The sequence below is a fragment of the Sus scrofa genome, chromosome X, assembly GCF_054392235.1.
Source record: "Sus scrofa isolate SSC_HxYL_T2T_F1_AM1 chromosome X, Sscrofa_HxYL_maternal_Yorkshire_Landrace_v2.0, whole genome shotgun sequence".
In the NCBI taxonomy this organism is placed as follows: domain Eukaryota; kingdom Metazoa; phylum Chordata; class Mammalia; order Artiodactyla; family Suidae; genus Sus; species Sus scrofa.
Window position 1 is genome coordinate 49882409 of NC_139401.1, and position 13795 is coordinate 49896203.

General features: G+C 51.4%; 1 protein-coding gene and 1 pseudogene across 5 annotated transcripts in view; one reads left to right on the forward strand and one right to left on the reverse strand.

Moving 5' to 3' along the window:
- IQSEC2 (IQ motif and Sec7 domain ArfGEF 2) overlaps positions 1–8628 on the reverse strand; it is an 83700-nt gene extending 75072 nt beyond the window's left edge. For 3 of the 5 annotated variants that reach the window (XM_021079689.2, XM_021079685.2, XM_085007970.1), the window contains exon 1: positions 7659–8601. In XM_021079689.2, coding sequence (XP_020935348.1) covers positions 7659–8365 — 707 coding nt within the window. In that variant the 5' untranslated portion in view covers positions 8366–8601. Of the gene's footprint in view, positions 1–7658 lie in introns of all 5 variants that reach the window. The other 2 variants (XM_085007969.1, XM_021079686.2) reach the window with 1 other exon arrangement.
- A 1241-nt stretch (positions 8629–9869) lies between these two features.
- On the forward strand, positions 9870–10720 carry LOC100523761 (small ribosomal subunit protein uS2 pseudogene; annotated as a pseudogene).
- The last annotated feature ends 3075 nt before the right edge of the window (positions 10721–13795 follow it).

Consider the following 13795-nt stretch of genomic DNA (forward strand, 5'->3'; position numbering starts at 1 on the left):
ACCCATCCTCCAAGCCTCGGGATTGGGTGCCATTCCCTTCGGGACGCCCTCCCCAACAGTCCGGGTAAATGACCCTCCTTTGGGCACCTGTGGCCTGTCGTACTCCTCTCGGGCACAGCACACAGGACGCCACGTCACATGTGTCTTCCCCACACGACTGTGAGCACCCCGAAGCCAGGAAGTGTGTATCAATCACAGAACTAACTCCTTGCCTGCAACAGCACAAGCCGTGGAACATCCCTGGGGCATAACATTCCCTGGACAGACCCCCCTCTGGCTCTGAAATGTAGTGAGCTCCCACATGGCCTCTCCCTCCTGCCTGTCTATGGCACAGAATTTTGCAAAGTTATTAGTAATAACACGAGTGCCTATCACTGAGTAAACACACACTCTTTGCTGAACACTTCTAAATATGTCATCTCACTGAAATCTCCCGACGATCCTAAGATGGGTCATTTATGAATTGTCTAGCATATCAGATGTACAGCCGTGTGAGATGCCTCCCGCTTTTATAACCAAACTTAGGGGAAGGAAGGAATTAGATACTTTGTATCCCAGACATAGTGGCAATCATTCTGAAGTGGTCCTCTAAAGGAAAACATTGGTTTCATTTGGTGAATGCAGTATACTACATCCTAGAACCACCAGGAAATCACAAAGCCCAGATATGCAATCTTATTATCCCTTAACAACAACCACAACAAAAGATATAAAAATCACGTAGCTTCAAAGATATACATTTGATATTAGTGAAATGGCACACATCAGGTGATAACTGTGATAAATTTCCCTCTAAGATGTTATAGAAATCACCCTGCTCTGTTATGTGGCCCTGGCTTGTCATCTTTGTTTTGAAAAGGATGGGATACAACGACAGGTCTCGGCTGGGTTGTTTGGTTTGCTACTTTTCACCTCTAGAGGGCAGGGCAGCCTCACCTATTATTTGTCATCTTTCTTCCTCAGCTTTCCATCCTGATCAGGACCTTGCTGGATGTGCTAGGCAGCCGGGAAACTTTCTGATACATTTTTATGGGGAAGGGGGATGGGGGTGGATGGGTAACAGGAATCTTACATATCAGAAAATACAGTTTTACCTCCATTTACTACTTGAGAAAACTGAGGCTCTGAATGTTAAGTGTCTTGCCTAGAGTACTCCTTCCCACGACACCTCTTTCTCCAAATGCAGATGTCCCAAAGGGCTCAGCTCCTAAGGGCTTAAGAAGAGGTATCCCCCTGGAGTTCTCATCATGGCTCAGTGGTTAACGAATCCGACTAGGAACCATGAGGTTGCAGGTTCGATCCTTGGCCTCGCTCAGCGGGTTAAGGATCCGGCATTGCCATGAGCTGGGGTGTAGGTTGCAGATGCGGCTCGGATCCCGCGTTGCTGTGGCTCTGGCGTAGGCCGGCGGCTACAGCTCCAATTAGACCCCTAGCCTGGAAACCTCCATATGCCGCGGGTGCGGCCCTGGAGAAAGACAAAAAATAAAATGAAAAAAAAAAAAAAAAAAAAAGAATAGGCGTCCCTGTATGAGTGCTTTCAATATGGATGCCTGGAGAGACCTTGTCACTCACAAGGAAGTGAGAGTAACTAGCAAATGATCTTGCCCTAAATGACTTACCACCTTACATGACTTACCACAGAAGAGGAATAAGTCATTTATTCATCATTCTTCCCTGTGACCAGTGTTGATTCTTCTGCCAGGAAATACAGCGGGGAATGAGCCAGGGGGACCACCTCTTATTCTGGCTCCAAGACTCTGTGCCCAGCCCAGGGTCAGAGCCCAATAAAGATTTGATGGATACATAAGTAACCTCCCACTGGATGGGGCCGATGACACACAGGTCCTACGCACCCCTCTCTGCTCCCTTCAGGACAGAAGATCCTGCATGGAGGGAGAAGACCATGGTACGACATGGCCAGGCATGGGAAGGACAGGTAATGATGCGCAGACTGGCCTAAACGTCTCTAAAGTCTCATCTGACTCTGCTACTCCAACATCCTGTGAACTGGGAGGCTGGCGAGTGGGAGGAACACAGAGGGCAGAGGCCAAACAGCTCCAGGGAACAGGCGGAAAAAGCCATGCAGAAGCCAAGAGAACTCTGAGGTTGAGTCATGTCTCTCTACAGGAGTCCTGGAAGGAAGAAACCTTAGGCACCCCTGACCATTAACGCACCAGGACTTAATCTGATGTTCATCTGTCTACACAACACTTACTGAGCAGCCACTGTGTGCTGTGCTATGTGTTTCCAAGCTTCTCGTTCCTTCATTCATGCCCACAGCACCTAGCAGAGGGACTGACACAACATGCACTTGATAGATGTGCATGAAAACTCCATCTGGAGGAGTTCTCAAGCTAGTAGACACAACACAAGATGGAAATAAATAGTGGTATAAAAGGGGGACAAAGTGCTCATTTCAAGGGTCAGGAATAGAGCAGTGAGCAAACCCGGGAGAGGTGGTGACAGCAGAGTGCAGCCCAGGCACTGGATGGAATAGTCCAGGAGAAGGGAACAGCATAAGCAAAGACCCAGAGGCTCTCAGGAGGCTGAGTGGGCTGACAATGGGACACAATCGACCAGTCTGGCTGGAACACGGCCTGCATGAGGGGGACTGTAAAAAAATGAAAGGAGAAAGGTGAGATCCTAAGGAGCCTGTGCATGGCAGGCAGAGGAGTCTGAACCTTCTCCTGCAGGCCAAGACAGAGGGAAAGTGCTGGGGGCGCCCTGCACAAAGCTTGGCCTGGCTGCGTCTCATCAAGGGCCTGATGGAATGAGAGCAGGAGAACACGGATTAGAAGACTGTGGTCAAAATCTACGAGGGGATCAGGAAAGGGAGCCGGACGCCAGCCATGATCCTAGGAGCTCTGCTGGGGAAAGCTGGGAGCCATGCCCAGAGAATCTTTAACATCTTCATACCCTGCCTGCCTGCAGGAGGCAACAGTGGATGAAAGGCTCGGGAGCCAGATAGTTCTGGGCCCCACATGGCTGTGTAACCTTGGGCAGGTCACCGTACCTCTCTGATCCTCACTTCTTTGTCTGAAAAATGAGGATAATACAAACACCCATCTGGCAGTGACTCTATGCAAATGAGATAAGAGGCAGTACTGAAGGCTGGGTGAGAGTGCTGTGGATGGACTTTGGAGCCCAGCCACCGGGGCTCCTTCTAGCCCCTTTTCAGTTCTGCCACTTATTCACTGAGTGACCTTGGGGAAGTTATCCAACCTTTCTGGGCCTCAGTTTCCTCATCTGTGAAATGGACTTAATAACAATATAAACATCAAAGGATTAGTGTGGAGATTGAATGAATTAATACATGGAAAGCACTTAGAACAAATAGTGCTTGGCACCCAGTAAATGCAGTTTAAAAAAAAATGTTGGCTATTGTTACATAAAGCCACACAGGGTGGTGCCTGGCACATAGAAGGCTGAGGCTCATTCAGCACATGTATAGCCCCTTCTCCATGCTCCAGACCTTTCCCGTGCTCCCAACAAATTCAGAAGCCACGGGAGGCAGAGGTGGGACAGCTGAAAGAGTTGCAGAGGGCAAGCCTAGGTTTCGTCTTCCTCCCACCTCCCCCTCCATCGGACATCAGGAGATACCCAGTCTCTTCAAAGTCCCCCTCCCAGCTCCTCACCGAACCCTGCTACTCATTTTGTCCTGAGCACCAGCACCAATGGTGGGTCGGGCCTGCCCCCGACCCATGTCTCTAGCTGGGTGTGGGGGAGCTCTCAAGCCCAGAGAGTATGGTATTTGCTCAGGCTGGTGGCCCCTCCTGCTCCGTGCACACAGCCAAGAAATGTTTGTGGATGACAACAGCCCCATTCTTGCCCCAGATCTAGACGGAGAAGCAAGACTCCTCTAATTCTCATTCAATTTGACGTTATCATTGCCTCCCACACGAGTATAATGCTCCCAACACACTGGAGGGGAGAGAAAAGTACCCAAGACCCCAAAGGAGACAGACTTCCCCAGGGCCCCTCCCTGGGCTCCCTCCCTCCCTCTGAGGGCCCTCGTCCCCCCTGCAGGGAGTACACTGACACCCCAGTGCAGGAAGCCAGCTGGGCAGCTGTGCCTAGACCACGCACTGCCCTGGCTGTCAAGAACGCCAGGCCGGCCCTGCTGGTTGCTATCCTCCATCGCAAGCCAGCTTGCTGGGGTGGGTGGCTGGGGGCGGGGAGAGGTGGGCCAAGGATGGAGAGTTACCACCAAACCAGCTTCAGCCCACCACCGCCTACGGCAGAGCCAGAGCTGGGCCCGGGCAAAAGGCGTGGGAAATGCAGCTCTCTTCAGTGTGGAGCCACTCGGCAGTGGCCCCCAGCACGCCTATAAATCATTCCAGGCACCAGAACTGCAAGGGGTTGGTGGGGGGGGCAGGCCAAGATCAACAAGGAAAACACAGCTCTTCGCTAATCACGGGGCGGGGGGGGGGAGTGTCAACAATTTCAGGGAGAAAGATCTGAGCATCAGCAGAGACCAGCAGCTGCTAAACAAACAAACAAACAAATAAGCAAAGACCTCATGTACCGAGGTCCAGCGGCCAGAAGGAGGTTGGGCCTCATCTCGCTCTATGCTGCACTAGAAAGGCCACACCCAGAGCACAGCAGAAGGCAGACTGGCATCCGGGAACCTGTCCAGAAGAGACAGTGCTAGAGGATGTGGGAATCCTTGGGGGGATGACACGGGTGGGGGTGGACGTGACAGCTGCTATCAACTGCGGTAGAGGACAAGTTCCCAGGCTCAGGGAGTCTGTCTCGCGGCTACTGTGACCTCTGGTGTGTTACTTCCCTCCTCTGAGCCCTCGGTTGCTTGGGCTATAAAATGTGGATGGTGGTGACAGATGCACAGGGTCACTGGGCGGACGGGAGCAAGTCCCTGAGCAGAGGGGCCCCTCAACAAGCGGCAGCTGGGCCCAGGCCCCTCTCTCCCCTCTTCCTCCACCAGAGGGAGCCGGGGGACCAGGAGCACCCAGCCTGTACCAGCTCTACCTATCCTCCCCCAATGCTGCAGCCTCTGCTGTTCAACTCCCACCCTGCCTGCCCTGGCTTCCAGCGGCAGCCTCTCACCCACTCCTTACAAACCCAGAACAGGCCTAGCAGGGGAGTCACTTGCAGCAGCTTTGGTGACAACAATGGCTATTGCATCAACAGGCCCTCCTGATGCCTTGGAATGGGGAGGGGTGCAGAAAGGAGGGAGGACAAGGCTTCCTGCCCTCCCCTGTCCACTCCCCCTCTATCACTCATCCCAGATCCATCTCCCCCTGCTCAAATCCTCTAGATACCTAAGGCTCTCCTGGCCTCTCCCAGTGGGTGACCTGGCCAGGTCCGGAGGCCAAGAGACTCCTGTGGGCTGGAAAAGCTCGAGTGGAAAAATAACAGGCCTCAGAGACAGGTGGACTCGGGTTCTAGTCCCAGCTGCATTAGGAACTGGCAGTGTAACCTTGAGCAAGGTCCCTTAATTTTTTTTGGGGGGGCCTCAGTTTCCCCATTTCTACAATGGAGTTGCCAGTGCCCACTGCACAGGGCCTGTTGTGAGGACCCAAAAGAGATTACAATGGACGTACAAATATTTAATATATGGTTAGGAGAGATTCAAAGTACTATCTCAATCCCGTTCGTAATCCAGTAGGAAATGCGAAGCAAGGAAACGCAACAAACAGCCTGAAGGGTGCACAAAAAGAGGGAAGGACTGAGAGGCAGGCCTGCCCGGATGGCAGAAACGTAGAGCTCAAGAGCAAACAGGCTTCCAGCCAGCCAAGAGATTCAGACCCATGTCTAGAGGATGGAGCAATCTGAGGGGAATGGGATCCTGGAATTGAGGAAGACCCAGGTCATTTCATTGGGTTTTACACTGATTCCAGAATGATGTTTTCTCCAGCCCTCCCCAATCCCCTCGAGGCAGTCCACTGCATCACCAGACAGCCAGGTTGGAAAGTTCTTCCTGCTATATCCCCCCAAATCTCCCATTGCTCCTGGTTCTGCTCCCTGGAGCCACCCATAATGAGGCTGCTTCCTCTGTCACAGGCTTGACCACTCTAGAAAAGTCTTCTGCAGCCAGGCTCAAGGACCACAATGCCCATCCAGTCTCCCTCTGCCCTCACCCCACCGTGGCCCTCTCCTGAAAGGGCCTTGCTTGGTCCATTTGGCCCCTCCCTCCAGTGTGGGGCCCCAAGCTGCGCACAGTCAGTCCTTCAGGAATGGGCTCCCAGCAACCCTCCACCTGGGCAGAAGAGCCCATCTCCCTCTGGGGCAGCCCACACCAAACCTCAGCTGAGGGTGCGCTGCAGTGAAGCCCAGTCGAGCCCTTGAGCTGCAGCTGCTGCTCCTGGGGCCCAGCCATCTCAACCCAGCACCCCAGCCTGCTGCCTCACCACGGGGGAGTTGCAGAGAGCTGTCTCCCGGCAGATTTCCTGAGGCAGAAGGCTTCCCCACCCCCAGCCCAGCCTCTAGGAGACACTCCACTGGTTGTGGCACATGGTAGGACCAGCTGAGCCGTGAGAGGAGGGGGAAAGCTGTCCATTCGCTAGAGGACTTCAGACTTGCTCTGTAGTGTGGCTGGATTAGTCACAGAACCATCAAATCTAAGCTGGAGGGGCCCTTAAAGAGCATTCAAGGCAGACCTTGCCTTTTAAAAAGATAGGGACCTGAACGAGGAAGGGACTCAGTCAAGGTCACAAAGCCAACCTGCAGCAGAGCTGGAAGAAGAACCCAGGTTTCCTAACTCCCAGTTCAGTATTCTTTCCAATCCAGCAGAAGAGAAATCAGGGAGCCTTTGGGGCAGCCTTGTGAGCCCGCATGTCCTTGACTCTCTCAACCTGACATTTATCCCAACCAGCTCACCATGGTTATCTGCATGGAAGAAGTGGACCCAGCCCATGCCCCATCAACACAAGAGATATTGCCAAGGTGTCCCAAATAGGCAGACGCGCAGACCCCAGCACAGAAACTGGCACTGATCCAACAAGAAGGAAGCTCTGTAGACTTCCTTTTCTGGCACGCTTTTTAATTGGGTGGTGTTTTTCTTGAGGGTGGAGAGGGGGTGGTCTTTGAGAAACTAGCCAAGGGCCAGGCCTCCATCTTTGCTTCCCCCCCCCCCCCCAGCCAGGATGTGCTGCAGTTCCCCTCAGAGAGCTGTCTCAGCCTCCAGCAGCCATTCTAGTCCCCACCTGCCTCTCTGGGCAAGGATGGAGCTGAGGCCGCCCGAGGAGATAAGATCAGGCCTGTGCTCAGGACCCGCAGAGGAGACCTGAACCGGAAGGGGGGGAAGGGGGGGGTGTCTTTCCCTTGGGGCTCTGAGCCTACACCGTCGCAGACAATAAAAATCCCGACCAGAACATCCTAAATAAATAAATAAATAAACGAAAAGCCATCCTCTGGCAAGGATACAGCGAGAGGGTGAAGAAGTGGAGGGGGTGATGACTGCTCCTGGCCCTCACTGGCCACGGTTTTGAGAAAGAAGAGATGCCTGCACTCGTCGGGCCAACCCTCTCTGGAAGAGCTAAGGGGTGTTGGCTGCATGAGAGGGACCTGGCTTCTCCCGACAGGCTGGGACAGGAGAGGTGGACATGGAATCAGGCACCGGCTTCTTACTTTACCAGCCGTACAAGTTAGAGAGGGAACTAGCGGGGAAGAGCCGGGGGAGACAAACACGCGTTCCTTACTTTCTCTGGAGGGTTGTGGCCGGGCTGGTGCTGGTACTCGTGCTGTGGCCGCCGCCGGCCCCCGGGCTGGAGCTCCTGGATGCGCCACGGCTCAGCTGGCCCCGCTCCCGCGGTGGCCGGGGCCCCACGCCCACCGCCGCCGAATAGCCGGCTTCCTTCTCGCGGCCCGGGTGCGCTGGCCCGGCCTCCCGCCCGCCACGCTCGCGACCCAGGGCTGGGTTCTCGTGGTGCAGGTGGCACTGGGTCACGTCGCGCTCGCGGGCAGAGTAGCCGGCACTGTCCTGGAGTGGGTAAGAGGCGTCCCGCTCCTTGTCCCGATACACAGCCTCTCGGTTCTGGTAGGCGCCGTCCCGGTTCGGGTAGCCCACGTCCCGGGCCGCCTGGTGGAACTGGCTCTCCCGCAGCTCCCGGTGGTGGAACTGGGTCTCGCGCAGGTTCTGGTACTGGCTCTCGCGGCTCGGGCTATCCCGCGCGCCGTGGGGGTCCCGGTGCAGCTCCCCGCGGTGCAGCTGGCTCTCCTCCCTCAGGTCGCGGTTCTCCTGGGTGAGCTGGTCCAGCTGGCCCTCCAGCTCTTCGATGCGCCGCCGCTGGGTCTCCAGCAGCTGCTGCTGGCTCTCGATGATGTTGTTCAGCTCCAGCAGGTACTCCACCGCCCGGTTAGGGCTCTCGGATCCCGGGCCGCCCGGGGGACCCGAACCCGCCTCCATCCTGGCGGCCCAGGGGCAGGGGAAGGGGCAGGAGAGCCCGGTCCCCGCTCGCTCACGGCGCCACCCTCCCCCGGGCCCAGCCGGGGGAGGGGGCCGGCGGGACGCGAGGGCGCGCACCGGGCTCGAGGGCCCGGGGGCCCGGGGGGGCCCGGGAGACAGCGCTGGGGCCGGCGGCACGGGGAGCAGGAGCTGAGGCTGCCGCTGCCGCTGCCGCCGCCGCCGCCGCCGCCACCGCCACCGCCACGGCTCCCGAGGACGCGGCCCACGGCGCTCCGCCCGCTGCGGAGTCACTGCGCAGCGCGGCCGCGCGGGACCGCCCCGGCCGCCGGCCCGCCCCCCGCCCCTGCCCCCACCCCTGCTCCCACCCCGCGCGCCCGGCCCGCCCCCGCGCGTCCCACCTGCCGCCGCCGCCGCCGCCCGCAGTCGAAGCCGGACCCGCCCCGAGGCACCCGGGCCAGCCGCATCACAGGCTGCGGCTGCGGGAGATTTCTCCATTCTACCGGCTCCAGGGTCGTACTTAATGCAGCCTAAAGAAGCCCTCCATCCCACTCTGTTCCAATGTCCCTAGGGTCCACCAGGCCCAAGATCCTCCTCTAAAACATTCCAGGAACCGCCATGCCAGGTCCAGGCATACCGCAGACTCCCCATCCCTTAGGTCTGCCAATTCCAAGTGTCAGATTCCCCATCCCGTCCAACTCCTGGACCTCCTATCTCAGGTGACCTCTCTCTAGCCCACATCACAGGCAGTCCCGGGATCTTCCCCCCCCCCCCCCAATAAGCCCTGGAACTCCCCATCATAGCCAGTCTTAGGAGCAAAGCTCCCTTCATGCGCTCAACCCGCATTTTCTGCTCTCCTTTGGAAATGCTCACCTCCATGCAAAGAAACTGTACCCATCCTTCAAGATTTAAATGCCACCTTACTGAAGCCAGCCCTGATCTCCCTAGCCATAAGTGCTCTCTTCCTCCACGCTTGTGGGACAAGTGGAACTCTGCTTTATAGCGCATTCGTTTTTGTTCTTGTTTCATGTCCTCTGCTAGACCAAGCTCCTTAAAGCCAGAAACATGTCTTCCTTCATCTTTGTGAACAGGTCGGGGTAGAAGAGAAAGCAAGAAAGCATGAGTTTTTCAGTCAGGCAGAATTGGATTTAAATTCCAGCTTCTTTCCGAACTTCCATTTCCTTTTCAATAACACCTACCTCACAGGGGTGGTCTTGGGAAAAAAGCATGCAAAAACATTTGGCATAAAAAAGAAAACCTGGAGAATGGAAGAAAATACTTGCAAATGAGGTATCTGAATATGTAAAGAAGTCTTACAGCTCAACAACAAAAAGACAACCCGTTTTTTAAAATGTTGCCCCTTTAAGGATTTGAATAGATTTAGTCTCCAAGATGTCCAAATGACCAGTAAGCACAGGAAAAGATGCTCAACATCATTAGCCATCAGGCGAATGCAGAGCAAAACCACAACAAGCTTTCCGTTCTAACCTAAAGAGAAACTTTCACAATGTCCAGTGCCCTTGATGTCCTGCAGCTGAAGGAGGAGGGGGTCCTTAAATTCCTTGCAGCAGGAACCCACTTAGCTGGCACCAACTTTGACAAATGGAACAGTATGTATACAAAAGGCAAAGTGATGGCATCTACATCATAAATCTGAAGGTTCTGCTGGTGGCTTGTACCACTGAAAACCCAGCTGATGTCAGTGTCATATCCTCCAGGAATACTGGCCAGCAACCTGTGCTGAAGTTTGCTGCTGCCACCGGGGCCATTCCTATTGCTGGCCACTTCGCTCCTGGAATCTTCCTTAACCAGATCCAGGCAGCCTTCTGTGAGCCACAATTTCCAGTGGTCACTGATATCACGGCTGACTACCAGCTTCTCACAGAGGCGTCTTATATTACCATGCCCACTGTTGCTCTGTGTGACACAGATTCTCCTCTGTGCCATGTGGACACTGCCACCCCGTGCAACAACAAGGGAGCCCCCTCAGCAAGTCTGATGTGGTAGATGGTGGCCCGAGAAGTTCTGCGTGTGTGTGGCATCATCTCCCGTGAGCACCACAGGAGGTCAAGCCTGATCTCAGCTTCTACAGAGACCCTAAAGAGATGGAAAAAGATAAACAGGCCACTGCGGGAATGGCTGTGACTGAGCAGGATTTTCAGGGTAAACGGACCGCTCCAGCTCCTGAGTTTACTGCTACCCATCCTGAGAGCACAGGCTGGTCTGAAAGCATGTAAGTGCCCTCTGTGCCTATCCAGCAGTTCTCTGCTGAAGATTAGAATGCTCAGCCCTCCACTGAAGACTGCTCCTGCTGCCCAAGCCACTGAATGGGTAGGAACGACCACTGGGTGGTCTTAGACTGGTCTTCCACAGGTTCTTAAACAGAAAATGGAAATAAAGCTGTTGAAAAATAAACATCAGTTTCTTAACACACAAACACGCACACAGAGATACCACTTCATACCCACAAAGATAGTTAAAAGAGGACAAAGAGAAGTATTGGCAAACGTACGGAGAAATTGGAACCCTCAATCCTTGCTGGTGGAAATGTAAAATGGTGTGGTTGCTTTGGAAAACAGTTTGGAAGTTTCTCAAAATGTTAAATGTAGGTTTACCATGTAACCCTAGAATCAACTCTTAGGAATATACCCAAGAGAAATGAAAACATAGGTCCACCCAAAAACTTATACATGATGTTAATAGCAGCATTATTCATAATAGCCAAAAAGTGAAAACAATGAAATGTTCCTCTGTTGATGAATGGGTAAACTAAATGTGGTATAGACACACAGTGGAATATTATTCAGTCATAAAAAGGAATGAAGTTCCAAAATATATAAACAGCCCATACAACTCAATATCAAAAAAACCAAACAACCTCATTAAAAATGGGCAGAAGACCTGAATAAACATTTTTCCGAAGAAGACATACAGATGGCCAACAGGCACATGAAAGGATGTTGAACATCACTAATCATCAGAGGAATGCAAATCAAAACCAAAATGAGATATCACCTCACATCTGTCAGAATGGCTATCATCAAAAAGACCACAAATAACAATGTTGACGAGGATGTGAAGAAAAGGGAACCCAAGAAACAAACTCATGGACAGGGAGAACAGACTTGTTGCCAAGAGGAAGGAGGAGGGAGTGAGAGGAACTGGGAATGTGGGATTAGTAGATGCAAACTATTGCATTTGGAACGGATAAGCAACGAGATCTTGCTGAATAGCACAGGGAACTACACCTAATCACTTGTGCTGGAACATGACGGGAGATAATGTATGTATATAAACATATAACTGGGTCACTTTGCTGTATAGCAGAAATTGACAGAACATTGTAAATCAACTATAATAAAAAAATTTTAAAGAAAAGGGAACCCTTTTCTTTAATGTAAATTGGTACGGCCATTGTGGAAAACAATATAGAGGTTCCTCAAAAAACTCAATATAGTTCCTGAAAATAGAACTACCACATGATCCAGCAACTCCACTCCTGGGTATGTATTCAAAGAAAACAAAAACATTACTTTGAAAAGATACATGCACCCCAATGTTCATAGCAGTGTAATTTGCAATAGCAAAGATAGGGAAGCAACCTGAGTTTCCATCAACTGATGCACGGATAAAAAAAGATGTGGGATATATACAAGATGAAATACTACTCAACCATAAAAAGAATGAAATTTTGCCATTTGCAACAATATGGATGGACTTGGAGGGTATTGTGCTTAGTGAAATGTCAGACAGAGAAAGACAAAAGCTGTATCATGTCACTTATATGGAAAACCTAAGAATTAACTGGTGAATATAACAAGAAAGAAATGGACTCACGGATATAGAGAACAAACTAGTGGTTACCAATGGGGAGAGGGAAGGATGAAGGGGCAAGATAGGGATAGGGAATTAAAAGATACAAACTACTATGTATAAAATTACTAGGCAACAGATATATTGCACAGCACAGAGAATATAGCCAATATTTCATAATAACTATAAATGGAGTATAAGCTTTAAAAATTGTGAATCACTGTATTGTACACCTGAAACATATAATATTGCAAATCAACTATACCCCAATTTTTAAGAAAAGGAATGAAGTACTGATACATGCTAAAACATGGATGAACCTTGAAAACTTTATGCTAAATTATGCTAAAAGAGACACTAAAGTCCACATGCTGCATGATTCCATTTATACAAAATTCCAGAATCAGAAAATCCATAGAGACAAAACGTAGAGTATCGGTTGTCAGGGGTGAGGGCATGGGTTGGGGAAAGAGGAGTGACTGCTCTGGGGTTTCGGGGAGGGAGAATGAAAATTTTCTAAAATTAGACGCTGGTGATGGTTGCACAACCCTGTTAATTAAAAACCACTGAATTGTACATTTTAAAAGGGAGAATTTTATGGTCTGTGAATTGTGTCTCGATAAAGCTGATTTTTAAAAACGCTTTGCATAGAGTCTAGCATGTAACAGTAACTATAGTAATAATATCACATCTATGGTGCTTACCCTGTGCTGGGCACTGTGCTAAGTACTTTACATGCTTAATCTGCATGACAATCTTATGAGGTAGATAATGGCATTGCCTCCATCTTACAGATGAGGAAAGTGAAACCCAGAGGTCATACATATGCATAGCCAGGATGCTCAGATGTTTCCTTCTCACTTCTCTGTATCTTTCCCCAGTACCTTGTACAACATAGGTGCTCCATAAAGGTTAAATTGACATATCAATCAAATACTAATACTCATCCATCAAACATTTCTTTTTTGGCCAAGCCCACAGCATGTGGAAGTTCCTGGGCTAGGGATCAAACCTGCACCACAACAGTGGCCTGAACCTCAGCAGTGACAACACCAGATCCTTAACCCACTGTGCCACAAGGGAACTTCTTATCCAGCAAACATTTACAGAGCATTTATGATGTTCTAGGCAATGCCTGCATTCCTGTCCCTATCCCTGCTTCTCTCACTCAGATACCCTTGCAGAGTCAGAGGCAGATAGGTACAAAGTTTCGGTCACAAAACATTTATTGACTGTCTGCTATGTGTCAATCAGTATTCTAGCAATGAAGAAAATAGGCAACAGTTCTGAACCTCATAGAGCTGACATTCTAGTCGGGGAGAGAGACAATAAAGAATAAGACCCACAGAACATGTCATATGATGTACCAGGTTGAATAGTATCTCCCCAAACTTGATGTCTGCCCCATGAATGTGACCTATTCTGGAAATTAGGGTTTTTACAGATATAATCAAGTTAAAGTGACGTCCTACTCTATTGGCATAGGTCCTAATCTAATGAGTGGTGTCCTTAAAAGAAAAGGGAAATTTGGGCACACACACACACCCACATACACACCCACACAGCGCCATGTGAAGATGGAGGCAAAGACTGGGGTCTCTAAGCAAGAGGCACATAAGG